Source organism: Pipistrellus hanaki (assembly GCF_964339955.1).
Source record: "Pipistrellus hanaki genome assembly, chromosome: 18".
Lineage (NCBI taxonomy): Eukaryota > Metazoa > Chordata > Mammalia > Chiroptera > Vespertilionidae > Pipistrellus > Pipistrellus hanaki.
This window is the reverse complement of record NC_140520.1, coordinates 15505000-15521300: the sequence shown is the minus strand read 5'-3', so window position 1 is coordinate 15521300 and position 16301 is coordinate 15505000. Positions and strand designations below refer to the sequence as shown.

Here is a 16301-nt window from a genome sequence, read left to right as displayed (position 1 = left end):
TTGGAAGAAATGTCTATTCAGGACCTCTGTCCATTTTTAAAATGATTTTTTGGGGTGTTAAACTGATGAATTCTTTTTAAAAAAATATTTTATTGATTTTTTACAGAGAAGAAAGAAGAGGGATAGAGAGCTAGAAACATCGATGAGAGAGAAACATTGACCAGCTGCCTCCTGCACACCCCCTGTTGGGGATGTGCCTGCAACCAATGTACATGCCCTTGACTGGAATTGAACCTGGGACTTTTCAGTCCACAGACTGACGCTCTATCTACTGAGCCAAACCAATTTCAGCATGAGTTCTTTATGTATTTTAGATATTAATCCTTCATTAGATATATTATTTGCAAATGTCTTCTCCCATCAGTATAGGATGTCTTTTCATTTTGTTGATAGTTTCTTTCACTGTGCAAGAACTTTTTAGTTTTTTCAGGTTAGGAAAGTTTTTAACTGTTATTTTTTTAAAGTAAAGTTTCAGTTCCTTTTTCTTTCTTTTTCTTTTAAGATCCATATAATGCAACTGTTTGAGCACTTGATATCCCAGAGTTCCCTAAACTACCTTCATTTAAAAAAATTCTTTTTCCTTTCTGCTGTTCTGATTGGCCGATTTCCACTAGTCTGTGTTCTAGGTTGCTGATCTGTAATTATGTATTAGTTAATATGCTGTTGATTTCTTCTAATGTGTTTTTCATTTTAGATATATACTTCAAGTTAGCTTGATTTTTCTTATACTTTTAACTGTTGAAATTCTCCCTAAATTCCTCTATTTTACGCTCCAGTTTTGTGAGCATACTTATGACCATTTTTTTGAATCTTTACCCAAAGATATTTTCCCATCGATTTTTAGAGAGAGTGGAAGAGAGAGGAAAAGACAGAAAAACATCAATGAGAGAAACACATAGATTTGTTGTCTCCTGCACGTGCCCCAACCAGGGCTCGAACCAGAGAGGAGCCTGTAACCAAGGTATGTGCCCTTGACTAGAATCGAACACTGTTGATCCCGCTGCCTGTTGATCCGCTTCCTCCCTATGTTCCATCCAAAATGGGCTTGTGTCCAGGAACACCTTACAGAGACCTTGCAGCCAGACCAGAGTACCTGAACAGAGCCCAGGGTGACCCTAGAGAGAGATGGAGGGGGACTTAAACCATGGCCCTCAGCAGCCCATCCAACCTGGGAGAATTCCAGCATCCCCAAGAGAGCTCCCACAGCTCCCCAGCCTTCTGCAGACAGCGTCTTGTTTATTGTTCACATGGTGGTCCCGTATAGAAGAGCCCTCTGTGTGGGCTTGATGTGCTGGGCCGTGGTCAGCAAACTGCAGCTCACGAGCCACAGTTTATCACTCTTTGGCCCCATGAGTGTGACTCTTCCACAAAATACCACGGCCTGGTTGAGTCTATTTTGGAGAAGTGGCGTTAGAAGAAGTTTAAGTTAAAAAAATTTGGCTCTCCAAAGAAATTTTAATCATTGTACTGTTGATATTTGGCTCTGTTGACTAATGAGTTTGCCGACCACTGTGCTGGGTAGTTTTGGGAAGCAGACTGAAGGTGGCCAGGCCCGTACTGCACCTGGAGCACCGGTGGGCAGGTGCCCAGTGATGCCTGCCCTATTGTTCCAGGCAAATCCAGGTGGTGTAGCTGGGAACACTCAAGTGACTCCGCAGGTAGGCCAAAGCCATGACTGAATACTATTCAGCCTCCGTGGGCCCTATGGAGGCGGAGGGGATATAAGAATGGTGCTCACCAAAACCAGCTTGGCTTAGTGGAAAGAGTGTTGGCTTGCGGACTGAAGGGTCCCAGGTTTGATTCCAGTCAAGGGCATGTACATTGGTTGAGGGCACATCCCCAGTAGGGGGTGTGCAGGAGGCAGCTGGTGGATGATTCTCTCTCATCGATGTTTCTAGCTCTCTATCCCTTTCCTGTCCTCTCTGTGAAAAATCAATAATATATATATACATATATATATATGTATATATATATATACACATACATACATATATATATATATATATATATATATATATATATATATATATATATATATATATATATATATATATATATATATGTAAAGGAAAAAAGAAAAAAAGAAAAAAGGAAAAGAATGGTGCTCACTGGCTCCTCGGCCAAGGCTTCCGGAGTCTGCCCTTCCCCAGCCTCTGCCCCTCTGTCAGGCCTGATGTCCTGAAGGCGGTGGGTGGAGAACGGCCCTCCGGGCTGCACAGCACCAGGTGCAGCTCCAGGTGCGGGCACTTCCGGCAGAGCCAGGCATGCGCACTGGGCGCCGGGCAGAGCCTGCGGACGGGCCTGGCGCGTGGCGGCTGCCGCCATCCTGCCGCTCCCGCCATCCTGCCGCTCCCGCCTGTCCCCTTTGTTCGAAGGCCAAAGGCTCCAGGCCACGCAGCTGGGCCTGTGCGATGGGAACGCACAGGTAGGCGAAGCCCCCAGCAGAGCAGCCGCCGCCCTGTCTGTCCGGGTGGAGGGGCCGTAATGGCGCGTGTGGCCTGTTCCTCTGGCGGGGAGGCCTGCAGCTCCCTGTGGGTTCCCGCCTCCCAGCCTTCTCTGCTCGGCCTCTTTCTCTCGTTTGCTGTCAGAAGCTGCTCATTCAGCGTTCGGGTGACTCTTAGGAGTCACTGCTCCCCACAGAGGCGTGTATTTGACATTGTTTGGAGGAGCCCAGGGCCAGGGCCTTCTCCCACCCGCCGCCGCCTTCCGAGGGGTCAGTTTCCGGGCAGGAAAGTTGCCTCTTTGGTAAGGTGAGCAGACGTCCCGCTTTTGGCGGGACCGTCCCGATTTTTAACAATTTGTCCCGCTTCTCGGGTTTCAGACTGAATCCCCAGTAGGGGGCTTGTAGGAGGCAGCCAGTCAATGATTCTCATCGTTGATGATGATGATGAGAGGGGCAACACTTTGTAAAGTATCTTTGTGTAACCCAGTGGTCGGCAAACTCATTCGTCAACAGAGCCAAATATCAACGGTACAATGATTGAAATTTCTTTTGAGAGCTGAAAACAGACTTCTACGCACGGGCCATGAACTTTCAGCACTGTACGTGTTGTGGAAGAGCCACACTCAAGGGGCCAAAGAGCCGCATGTGGCTTACGAGCCACAGTTTGCTGACCACTGGTCTAACCACTATGCTGTACACCTGAAACTAATACAAGATAATGTTGAAGGATTGCTGTAGCTGAGATTTAAGTAACTTGTCAAGGTCACAAAGCTCACAGATTACTAAATGAGCTTGCACAAGTGACTGAACTTCCTCTCTAAGCCTCAGTTTACCCACAGTAAAGGGGAGATTATAATACTACTCACTTTAAAGGTTGTTGACAAGGTAAAATTCATAATTTTACTTCCCGAGAACACAAAAACCATTAGCTACTATGATCAAGGAAGTGTGTATGAAATTTTCCTTTATATTCAGGCATGTTGTCATGCTATTTCCTGGTTTGGATATGCCGGGAGAAGTACCTGGCTTCTCCTAATATCTCTGCAGATACATCATATTTACCTATTTTCTGGTGCTAAGCCATAGTTTGCATGATTGAACCAGCTGTTTATCTTTCTTGACATCCACCAAGTCACAACTGGAGTTGGGAGAGAATTTCTCAACATGTTATGAAATCGAGTCATGAACAGCATGTCCCATGGGAGGCCCGACGCACTGACTCGGCTCATCACCCAGGCCCCTCCAGTGGTGCTAAGGAACACCTGGAAGCAATCAGAGAGGTCACTCAGTCTGACAAAGTGAATAGTGCTGGCCTGCCAGAGATTTGAGAAATTGCATATGTTGAATGACATAAAAAAGTCTGCCATCTTCAAAATATATCCCTGACGAGATTGTTTGGCTCCCTCAACTTCTATTCTAAAGTTAAAGATAATGGTTTGAGTACCTAAAGTATTAAAATGCCTTCAGACATCTATACTGATAATAGGGTAATATGCAAATTGGTTGGGATGCCCTCAGGTATAACGACCAATCAGCAGGCTGCATGCACAGCAGGCACGAGTGGGCGGGGACTTGCAGTGGCAGGGACGAGGGGGGGGGGCACAGCGGAGGCCTCCCCTCATGCCTGCGCCAGGGGTCTGCAGGCTTCCCCTGGCCCTGGCCTACCTCTTTGGGGCAACTCATCAAGGAGCCCTGGATGGGTGTGCAGGGCCTACCTCTTTGGGGCAATGGATTGTGGGGCTCCTGCACTGTGACAGGGCACAGGCCAGGCTGGGGGACCCTTCCACCCCAAGTGCACAAATATCATGCACCGGGCCACTAGTATTATAATAATTGGAGAAAATAAGAACAGGGTGTGGCAGCAACTAAAAGGTGTCAAGAAAAGATTTCAGTTGAAACAATTGTTTGAACTGGCAGTAAAATTCAGTAATACAGTTAGTTTTGGTGGACTTTATTTTTATTTATAGATTGACTAAATTTACCAGCTGACTGAATTCTCAAAGCTGATAGTTTTTTTTTTGTTGTTGTTGTTTTTTTGGTACATACACAATAAGAAGTTGTCTAAACAACTGTTTAAAACTCAGGAAATTTAGTCCACCGATCTGTTACTCAACAGATACAAAACAAACTGATTTAACAGATGGCTTCCCCACAACAAACTGGGGTGTGGCAACCAGACTACAGTGTCAGTGTTTTTATCATATGTGCTGTTTGGCCTTATAATGGAGCAGTATATGCAATACAGGAAATGTAGAGAAAGAGTTGTGAGTCTATCAATAACTGTACATTGGACATATTTGTACTGAACCTGCCTCTTTGTCGTGATATAGAATCATATAGGAGATATTGGTAGATATGAGTTTTGTTTTAAACGGAGAAGAGTTTCTTGGTTGATACAGAAATGATTAGATGTGCACCAACACATGTTTTCTGACTGAAGAAATTTCCAAGTGATTAGAAACATCGATCCAATAATCTGCTTCCCACATGTGGTGGTCATAGTGGATGAGACTCTGCTAATTTTTGTTTCAGGACCTCCTTTCTCTTTCTTTGGGATGACTTCACCATACTGCTAAGTCTTTCCAAATCAATCAATCAACAAATCAGTCATCAAGTCCTTTATTTGAAAGTTTAAGAAGGGAATATCAAAGTTATAAACTCCCAGTCATTTTTCTTTATGTAAAATTTGGCTACTTTCACTCTTGCCATTATTGATCTAGTTATTTATACTTGTTACCAGCATCTGTTCTCCCTACGGCTACGTGCTCCTTGGTAGGGGGAACTTGTTGTTGTGTTCTTCAGTGTATCCCCAGTGCCTGGTGCAACATTCAGCACATCAGAAGCCAACAACGAATATGTATTTGTTGGCCAAATGGCTCTCAATGAGTTTATAGCATAGTGGGAAAGAAAATGTATACTATAAATGTGATTAGCAATAGTAAGAGTTAAAACTTGTTAACTGAGGAGTGTATATTACAAGTATCACATCAATTCTTACTAGGGAGAGATCCCTTTGTGTTGGGGTGAGATAGCTTGGAATGTCATCAGTAATAGAGAGAAAAGTGTACTGCAAAAGGGGTATGTGATGTGATTGAAGGTGGAAATGGAGGCACAGGATTGGAAAGGGCTCAGAATACACTTGTCAGGCTATAGTTGATGTTGTGTAGGAAAGTAAGGGGAGGCTGTTTCAAGTTAAAATGCAGATTTGGACCAGATTATGGAGAACCCTATAACACAGAGTGAATACATCTACAACTTATTGCTATTATTTTAGATAGGGGAGTTATTAGAAATTTTAAATATTTTAACATAAGAGTGTTGTAACAAGAGCAGGCTTTTCAGAGGATTTATTTGTTGGTGGTTGGGCATTTGGGGGGATGGACCGGATGGGTGCAGGGCAGAATTAGGGACAGGGGCTTTGAATTAAAGATACTTGGATTTGAAGACTGGCTCCACCACCTGCTAGGGTTACAATCTTAGCCAGGTTGCTTAACCTCTCTAAGCCTCAATTTCTTTATCTGGAGTCAAGCTACTAACAGTACCTGCATCAGTGGCTTGCTTCAGTAATTGGTTGGGGCAATGAACTTAGTGAAGCACTTGGCACAGAGTAAACCCCAATAAATATTGTCTATTTCTACAATTAATATTAGGAGGACAATGTCACAGCTGTAGTGTGGGGTGATATGGATCTGATGATGGTGGTGACAAGTAATCCAAAAAGGGGGGAGCAAATGGGAGAGCTTAGCATGGAGAAACAGCCAGGATTGTCTGACGTATGGAACTGGGTAAGAAACAGACACCTCTGGTAGCTCTCAACAACAGAGATAGGAAGTCTGAGGAGTAGGTTTTGGAAGAAAGATGCCACCTGAAATTTGCATTAAAATTTATAAACATTTAGGAAAAAATACTTTAAAAATTCATGTTGAATATGTTTTAGGCACTTTTATTCCTTTCATAATTTATCATTGTGTCCAACACTGGTTGCCTGAAACATGTGTCTTAAGATGAAGTTCTTCATTAAATCACATTGAAAATGATACCTCCTTGGCTGTTGTAAAAATAATCATGGGGATGTAAAGTACACTATAGGGAATATAGTCAATAATATTGTAACAATTACGTATGGATCTAGAGGGACTCTAGACTTATCAGAGGGAATACTTCATAAGTTATATAAAATCTATTCACTATGTTGTATACCTGAAACTAATACAATATTGCATGCCAACTCTAATTGAAAAATAAATTTAAAAATTATCGATGGGTTCAATAGCAATCATAATTGAAATAAAAAACAGTTAAGACTAAGAAAACCAAAGAACTTTACCTTTTTTGCCACATGGCTGGCCTCCACAGCAATGTCTGTGCCAGAATTTCCCACTCCAATCACAAGAACGTTCTTGTCCTTAAATATATCTGGATGTTTATACTGTCGGCTATGAAAGTATTGACCTTCAAATGTATTTATACCTATAGAAAAAAAACCCAAGATGTCAACTAGAGACTTTACAGAATCAGTGAGTAACACATATGTATTGTTCAATCAGTGACATCCTTTAGACACATTATTTTGGTTGTTTATAACTGCGTACTCAATTTTAAGAAAATCTGAAATATGAATACATGACTTTGCGAGCTACAGAAATTAGTGAGTTATTATTTATTCAATGGAGGTTCTTCATTTCACTAAATAGGCCTCTGGTTTTATTTATTAGATAATTAACTATTAAATTGAAATATCATGTCAAAAAGATTTATAAAGAAAAATGTAAGGAATCATTACCGGTTAAGGGTTGACAGAAGATCCTATATTTGACAGAACATCAAATATATATAAAATTTGATTCATATAGAATTTTAACAAGAAAGGAATAAGAGTCCCTCACTTACTGGTGAGGAAACAGATGGTTAGGAAGGTTAAGTGCAAGGCCCAAGGTAATTTAATTTGTTAATTGAATCTATATCTCTTGGGCTTCAAGCTAATTGCTTTTAGAGTATGCTTTCTCCTAATCTGATCTGACTTGAGTTACACCTGGTGAGCAGATCCAGGACCATTGAAGGTATATGTATATATGAGTTTATTGTAAAATGAGTACTATTTTCACTCCAGGTTATTTGTGGATTGTCATTTCTCTATCAGACAATTACAAAAATCCACTCTTTCCATACAGGCTGCATGGTCTCTTACTCACTTTTACATTCTTAGAACCTTGTGCAATATACTCTAGGTGGTAAATAAATGCAATGCACTCTCAATGCTATGGAACTTGATTCTTGGAGTGATCCTATATAGGCACTCCTTAGGAGTTGGAGTAACTCACTGCTCAGTAATTTTCTCTGCAGGCAACAACTGACGAAGAATTGGGTTCTCATGTGGGGTGGTGAGAGTCCATTGTTGAGTGTGTTCAAGCAGAGATGGTGAGCCTCTCTCAGGGATAATGTAGCAGTTTTCTGTATTGGGAAGAAGACTGAACTTGCTGCTTTTCTTCAATGATTCTGTCCAATGGCAGTTTTTGGGATATGCTTTATCTTAACCTGACCTGACTTGAGTAACCTCTGGGGTCAGACTGAGAACCAGTGGAAATGTGAATTTATTGGAAGATGAACCTTGAGATTACTACAGGTCATATTTAGAGAAAAATTTCCTAAAGTTTTAACTTTTTGAATACTTACTGCAGAGGAAATAAACCAACTATTGCATTTTATATTTCCTCTGAATTGTAACCCAGTTGATATTTGATGGCAATTAACATGAATCTTAGTTGCAAAAGACAGAAAAAGATGTCTTCACTTGCCTCCCAAGACTCATCTCCCTGTTGATGAGTGACCCAGTGCCATGGTAATTGCTATGACTCCTATAATAATAATAATAAAAAAAACCTCCTCAAAAATTAAACTGCTTTTTTCGTTAGTCACTGATTGACTTTTGGTGGCCTCCAAACTCAACTTGGCAATGTGCTTAGGCTACCAACTTGTCTTAAGTGAAGCATAAAACTGCTTGTTAATTACTCATTCTATTCTTCAGTATTCATAGGTTGTTTGGAACATATGAAAGCCAAAAACTGGTTAGGAACTGCAGAATAGGAAAACAACTTTAACTACTTAACGGAGGAGCCATAGGCATTCATTCCCAGACAAACCAAGTATCAGGATAGCTCCATGAAACAAATTAAGGTCAACTGCAGAAAATGTTATACCTGGAAAGGAGTCCAGTGGCAGATGTGGGTTAGTGAGGAAACCTGTGCAGACCATGATGGCATCAAAGATGGCGGACTCTTGCTTCCCTTCATGCAGGGTGACCACCTCCCATTGGCTGGTGACAGTAAAATCTGGACGTTTAGTTACCCTGCACACTTCAGTCTGAAGAAAGAATCACAGATGTGCTAAATAGTTGTCAAGGTTCCAGTAAGGCTGATGTGCCAGTTGACATTTCAAACACTCCAGAGCACAGATTCTACATAATTGATAAGCATAACCCTATAAATTGAATTGGGCTATCTCTGGAATTACCAATCCATTCTCTGTTTCTATGAGTTCAGATTTTTAGATTCCATATTTAAGTAAGATCATATAATAATTGTCTTTCTCTGATTTATTTCACTTAGCATAATACCCTCAAGGTCTATTCATGTTGTTGCAAATGGCAGGTTTTTTTCCCCCCTACTTTTCAAAAAATGGCTGAACACACACACACACACACACACACACACACACACACACATTCTCTCTATCCATTCATCCATCAGGGGACTCTTAGGTTGTTTCCATGTCTTGGCCATTGTAAATAATGCTGCAGTGAACATGGAGGTGGAGATATGTCTTCGAGTTTGTTTTGAGCAGGAGTATTTTAAAGGTTGCGAATGTAAATAATTTTTGTTACTTGTTTTCATCTACCTTCTCATTTATGTTGCTTTTTCTGTGTAGTTCCTTATGGATTCCTCAACATACCCACCTTCAAAAGGGAGGGAAACACATAGATTTTCATATTTTTTTTGTTTTGATTTTTGGAGAGGAATAAGAAAAGAAGACAAGAAAGAGAAAGATGATATATTCACTTATTAATGTCCTTCTACCTTCCTCCCTCTCTGTCCTCCAAAATGGGAAGGGAGATGAGTAGGTCTAGTAAGAAGAGGAATATTTAAAGATTTTTCTATTCACAAAGATATGTGTATGGGCCATTTTACATGCCAATCCCGATCAAAGGATAGTAAAGAAGAGAGTATGCAGGCACTGATAGTTCTCAGTTTCCCTCTGTGCAGGCAATTGGCCCAAGTTGAAAAAAATATATATTTAAGGCTCCTTAGGATATTTGTATATCAGTATTACAAAAAAATGTAATGCATGTGAATCTTTACAAAAAAGAGCTACCTCTAACTTTAGATTCACTTGGGGTGTGGTTAGGTACAAGGGAAAAAGGAATCTAGCCAGGTCACATCAGTCTTGCCAGTTCATTTTCCAAGTCTAGGCTACAGAGAGAGCACAAAAAACAGGCTGACTATTGATTGATGCTGTGTCTTACCTTGAATTGAATGCATTTCACAAGGTTGAACTGGTTTGCATACATTTTGAGATATTCCAGGAATTGAGAATTGGGCACATAGTTTGGATAATCTTCTGGAAATGGAAAATCTGGGTAACAGGACATCTCCTTGCAGCTGTTGGAAACCACGGACTTGTAGAGGCTGGCTCTGCCTTCTTCAACATGTTCCTGTACAGACAGTGCGTGCACATGAGCATGGATGTGTTTGTGCATGTGAGGGCACACCCATGAAATGGATGCTAGTTCTTATCCAACTACACATTGACCAATATTAAGGTAATCCAGATGATATATGCCACCTGTCACCTTCTAGTGGGATTTATTATCCTGCCCTTCAGAGATGATGAACATGGGATCCCACTATGAATTTCATGATCAGAATTATAATTTCACTCATCACATGTTAACAAATAAACCTGGGATGAACTCACCTGCCCAGATTCACACAGTATCACAGCAAAGTACAGGAGAATATGGAAATAGATGGAAGCCAGGAAGTAGTATCTGAATAATGGGCAATTCCTAGGTTCTTTGGTTTCATGTTTTTTTGTTTTTGTTTTTTTTTAAATAAATATATTTTATTGATTTTTTACAGAGAGGGAGAAAGAGTTAGAAACATCAATGAGAGAGAAACATAGATCAGCCACCTCCTGCACATGCCCCACTGGGGATGTGCCCGCAACCAAGGCACATGCCTCTGACCGGAATTGAACTCGGGACCCTTGAGTCCTCAGGCCGACGCTCTATCCACTGAGCCAAATCAGTTTCACCATGGGGTGTTGATTTTAGAGAAGCAGGGTTCAGATTATGAAAGATTTCATATCTAAAGTTAAGGAATTTAGATTCTATAGGAAAGTTATGGCAGTCTTCCTAATGTTTGTGGAATTTTGGAAAGATAATTCTGGCTCTATAAAAGGTGAATTAGAGGGATCTGGAAAGGAAGGAGGCTAATTTGGAGCCTAAGACACAAATCCATGTGCTTGCTAATGAGAGCCTGAGCAGAGGCAATGATAGTTGAAACCAAGAGAGGTGCGATTGATAAGCAGCAGTAAGGTGCAACTTATGGGATTTAGGACTTTGGAGAAGCAGGTAAAAGGTTTCGAGGTTTGACAATGTGTGTATGGTGAAACACTATTAGAAGTGCCCTTACGTGGGCAGTTTCAGTCCCCACTCTGATGGATTAGTAGTTCTTCTCCGGAGAGTTGTGTTAAGAAGGATACTGAGGCTCATCAGAGGAGGGGTATCATGCTTGATTAACATTGTCTTCAATGGACATGTGGCGGCAAGGGGTGGGGTTTAAAATGGCCTGAGTATTGGGTTTCTGCTATCCTATCGGAACATAGGCAATTTGAATCGTGGGAACAGCTGTGCTCTTTTTTTTTTTTTTTTTTAATATATTTTATTGATTTTTTACAGAGAGGAGGAGAGAGGGATAGAGAGCTAGAAACGCCGATGAAAGAGAAACATCGACCAGCTGCCTCTTGTACACCCCCTACCAGGGATGTGCCTGCAACCAATGTACAGGCCCTTGACCGGAATCGAACCTGGGACCTTTCAGTCCGCAGACCAACGCTCTACCACTGAGCCAAACCGGTTTCGGCACAGCTGTGCTCTTTTATCAGTTCCCTTTCGGAGGTCTGTACGCAATGATGATCAGTTCAGTGGTTGGACATATTTCAAGATACACAGTTCTTCTCTATGTGAGCCCAGCTGGCCTATGCAACCTCAGCCTCTCTGGAACTTTGCTCACTGAGTTTGAAAATAATTTCTTTATTCCAGTTCCAAATACTACCCTCTGTAATACAGGAATGTTCTATTTCGGGGACTCTGAGGCCGGGATACATGACACCTTGCTCCCTTTCACTATTCCTCCACGCACATTGCAGGCTCAGGGGAAATGTGCTTGCCCTCCTGAGAAGGAGGGAAAATTGGAGGTTTGTGGAGATCTAATGCTAATATTTCCCAGGCTGAGCCATGGAGCTTATAGGGTTTCTCATGCTTCCAGCAGGGCCTTTATAACTGCCTGGACCGCAAACCAGTCACTGATGGGCTTTGTAGTCCCCTGTCCTTCCTCACCTCAGCCCCGTCTCCAGTCCAGACTGTAGCCCTGCCGAGATTTGACAATATTTCTTTTGCTCAGGGAACAAAAAAACTCCGAACCTGCATTCTTGACTTCTGATTATTCTTGGCGTGGACTGAGATTGCCTGGAAAGCAGGACCTTGAGGATAGAACCCATTGTATAATACACTGAGCCCTGTGCTGTTTAATTTCAGATAGAGCCGGGCTAGAAAAAGAAGCAGGCACATGCAGCTCAATCTTGCAGGCAGAGGCTGCACCTCCTGGGCTGTATTTATATCTTTGCCACAAACACTGCCGTGTCTGGTCTTGCCTCAGCCCCCTGGTTCTGCTCCTGCCCCCCCCCCCCCCCCCCCCAGTCCTGGGCTTTCCTGGCCCGTCCCAGCCACTTCAACCGCTTCTAAATAGATACAACAAAGTGGTTGAAACTCCACTTACTGTGAATCTCCACAGGCCCCCAAGGTCATCGCTCCTCTCAAAGCAGGTGGGCTCCAGACCTTCCTCCAGGCAGCACTTGATGGAGGCCAGGCCACTGACCCCGGCTCCCACAATTGCAACCCGCTTGGCCATGCTCTCCTGTGTGGGGAAAATGCGGCAGAGCTCTTTACTTTTCATAGGTGGAAGCCCCACCCCATTCTTGGCTGCTCTAGCAAACGAGAAAAAAGGTTTGGGGCAATTAAGGGATTTGCTCCTGTTGAATGATCTGCAACTGGTCTCCAGTGTTTGTGAATGTGAGAAGAGAGATGGTCAGGTCACTGGTTTGACCCTTTCCCCCCTTCCCCACACTCAGACTTAGTGCCAAATGTTAGTATAGTTGTCATTGGGACTGTAAATTCTGTCAGAGCAGGCACGGATCATTTAAAAAAAAAATATTTTATTGATTTTTTTACAGAGAGGAAGGGGGAGGGATAGAGAGCCAGAAACATCAATGAGAGAGAAACATCAATTAGCTGCCTCCTGTACACCCCCCACTGGGTATGTGCCAGCAACCAAGGTACATGCCCTTGACTAGAATCGAACCTGGGACCTTTCAGTCTGCAGGCCGATGCTCTATCCACTGAGCCAAACTGGCTAGGGCAATGAATCATCTTGTTGAAAAAATATATATATATTTTGTAAATATGAAACTAAAACTCAGAAAAGTGTAGTGACATGACATGAGGCCATACAATAGCTGGTGGAGTTGGGACTAGGAGTCAAGACACTGTGGATATACAGAACTCCGACAGGCAGAGGAGGGGAGTGGGTGGACTCCAAAGACGGGGAGCATGAGAGTAATGGCCAGAGATGGTCTGTGGAGGCATCCATTACCTTGACTCCCTGGTGAGCTTGCCACTCTCCTGACTCTACAAGAGGGGACTGCATTATAGTGTTGATTCACTTTCTATCTATTAGTCTCTCTGCATAAGACTGTATGTTTCCCCAAAGCTGGGCATTTTTTTGACTTGTTTCTTATTTTCTCACAGTTCCTAACAGGGCATTTGATCTGTAATAGTTGTTGCATAAATACTTGCTAAGAGGTTGATATCCTAACGGCTAAATGAATGAATTAATCCATATATATATATATATATATATATATATATATATATATACACATACCCATACATCCTTTTAATTGAAAAATAATAATTGAGCAGATGTTTTCTTGGAATGAGGGAGAGCAGAATTTGCTACCCCAAAACATGCCTCTTTGGGATGCTGATCATTCTAAGTGGGCTATTTTTAAGAAAGGAAAGACTCAGGAAAAACCTTCGATTTCCCCTCTAACTGCTTAAAAAGAGGCCAGATAGAGGACCTGTTCTGGGAAAAGATGTCATCACAGGTAAGTGTAATATGAACTGGTGTGTGCCCGGGTCCTTTGATCAAAGTCCTCTCTGTCCTGTTGTTAAAGATGGCCCAGCAAACATTTGCTTTTCTGTCTCTATGAGAATTGCCTTCCTGCCCTTTGAAGTCCCAAACCACAACCCACAACCCCTTCTCCTTAGCTCAAGATGGCTTTTAAGCCTCAACTGCCTGATCTGTCCTGTGGTCTCATATTCTTATGGAACCCCATATGTACATATGTAACAAATTTAGACATTTTCTTTTGTTAATTTGTCTCATGTTAATTTGATTACTAACCCAGCCAGCAGAATTTAAAAAGGTAGGAAGGAATATTATCCCTCCTCCCTTCACCCCAAGAGCTAATATCCTAAGTCAGAGAGTCCTTCTTCAAAATGGCCTCCCACCAAATTTATAATAAATAAAAGGCCTCTCCCACCCTGCTGGACGGCTCAATTGGTTGGAGCATCAACCCATACACCCAAATAGTTGCGGGTTCGATTCCTGGTCAGGGTACATATGTAGGCTGGGGACTTGATCCCTGGTCAGGATGCAGATGGGAAGCAACGGATAGAATAGATGTTCCTCTCTCACGCTGATGTTTTTCTCTTTCTCCCTTCCTCTCTAAAATCATTACAAAACATATCCTCAGGTGAGGATTAAAAAAGAAAAGCATCTCCCCAGGGCCACCACTGGAACTCAGCCGGCACCAGATGCAGCCAGCCATCTGGAGCAGGAGATCTCCCTGTGGCTTTTCAAGGGACAGCAGGGAAGCTGCCAAGCCAGAGACCCAGGCTTGAAGTTCAGTGCTGGCTAATTACCAGCTGTGTGAGGTTAGGCACACACATTGTTTTTCGTCTCAGGTACCTTCTCCAGAAAATGAAGCTAGAAGTAGAACCTGTTGTGAGAATGAATCAGCTGATGTATGAAAAGCATTTAGCCCAGTCCTGGGACATGGTAGGCCCCCGAGAGACGTTGCCAGTTGTTTTCACATCTTCAGGAGGCTTTCCTTGATTTGATGATGTTGTGGCTATCTGCCTTGGCAATTTTGAGTCTTTTTAGAGAGACAAATTGACAGAATATTTAGAATCAGAGCCATTGGGGAAAACTAGAAATTTATAGTTAAAGGTTGTCTTTTAGCAAGTGAAGGAAATGAATAGGGAAACATAAGAATGATGATGATAGAAAGGGGAAGAGAGAAAAAAAGGGAGAGCACAAAATAGGTTTCAAAGTTACCGTTAAGAGTTCTTTTTTCTTTAAAATTTTTTGTTTGCTTCAAATCTGTTTGGTGGCTCTAACACGCTTCACTCAGTGGATAGAGTGTCAGTCTGTGGACTGAAAGATCCCAGGTACGATTTTGGTCAAGGGCATGTATCTTGGTTGCGGGCACATCCCCAGTAGGGGGTATGAAGGAGGCAGCTGATCGATGTTTCTCTCTCATTGATGTTTCTAACTCTCTATCCTTCTCCCTTCCTCTTGGTTAAAAAAAAAAAAATCAATAAAATATATATTTTAAAAATCTGCTTGATGGGTCACCAAGGTCTCATTTGAGTTGTTCCCATATTTGCAAAAGTAAACATGAGAATTCATGAACATGTGCAGATGCCACAATGGCACCCTAACTTAATTTCTTTTTTGCAGGAGGAGGGGTCGTAGAGTTGGCTGTGAATGACAGCCACAGCACGTAACTAGGTAAATTAATTTAAAGACTACAAATCAATGAATTAAAAAAAACAGAAAAATGATATGAACCTGTGGGAGCCATGAGAATGTGCTTCATGGATGCCTCATCATAGGATATTACTTGAACAAGGCTTGAGCTGCTGCACTCAGTACATTGCTGTACTGGTGCTTTGGCCCCTTTTTGTATGAGCTCCTTCCAGCGGTGATTGATGTGGCAGAGGGACTGAAGCAGACCATTCATAGGACTTCTCCGGTGGTGTGAGGACTCTGTTGCAACTTCCCCAGACTACATAGCCTCAACTAGGGTATTTCTGCTTAATGCTTCTTTCCTCTCTCGTTCACTCAGGGTCAGACATGCATTGCTGTCCGATGACTCTTCCAGCGTCTGCCTGCACTCTCTCTATTTTCCCTCATTATTAAGGCATTTTCCTTAATAAAACCCTTGCATGTTTAATCTCATTGTGGCATCTGATATGGACTAAGTGGAATCTTATGTCAGGAGCCTTTAAAAAATGTTTTAATTGATTTTTAGAGTGAGAGAAAGGGCAGAGAGAGAAGCATCAGCCAGCTGCCTTCTTCATGCCCCCAACTGGGGATCAAGCCCACAACCCAGGCATGTGGCCTGATGGGGAATTGAACCAACAACCTTTTAGTTCAGGAGATAATGCTCAACCAACTGAGCCACACTGGCCAGGGCCATGAGTCTTTTTAAATTTAATTTTATGACTCATGGA

The 16301-nt window shown here is 42.3% G+C and overlaps 2 protein-coding genes across 2 annotated transcripts in view; one reads left to right on the top strand and one right to left on the bottom strand.

Annotated features, from left to right (window-relative positions):
- Positions 1–16301, top strand: part of LOC311613004 (histone-lysine N-methyltransferase SETMAR-like) — a gene marked incomplete at its 3' end in the record, with an annotated part of 161999 nt that overhangs the window by 48297 nt on the left and 97401 nt on the right. The window lies entirely within an intron of this gene.
- The window catches only part of LOC311613006 (uncharacterized protein), a 41834-nt gene that overhangs the window by 4780 nt on the left and 20753 nt on the right, over positions 1–16301 (bottom strand). The window contains exons 10-15 of the mRNA XM_084866479.1: positions 13372–13406; positions 12499–12706; positions 9963–10151; positions 8641–8803; positions 6771–6913; positions 3506–3705 (exon numbers count right to left, since the gene is read on the bottom strand). Of these exons, the coding sequence (XP_084722605.1) occupies positions 3506–3705; positions 6771–6913; positions 8641–8803; positions 9963–10151; positions 12499–12706; positions 13372–13406 (938 nt within the window). The remainder of the gene's footprint in view (positions 1–3505; positions 3706–6770; positions 6914–8640; positions 8804–9962; positions 10152–12498; positions 12707–13371; positions 13407–16301) is intronic.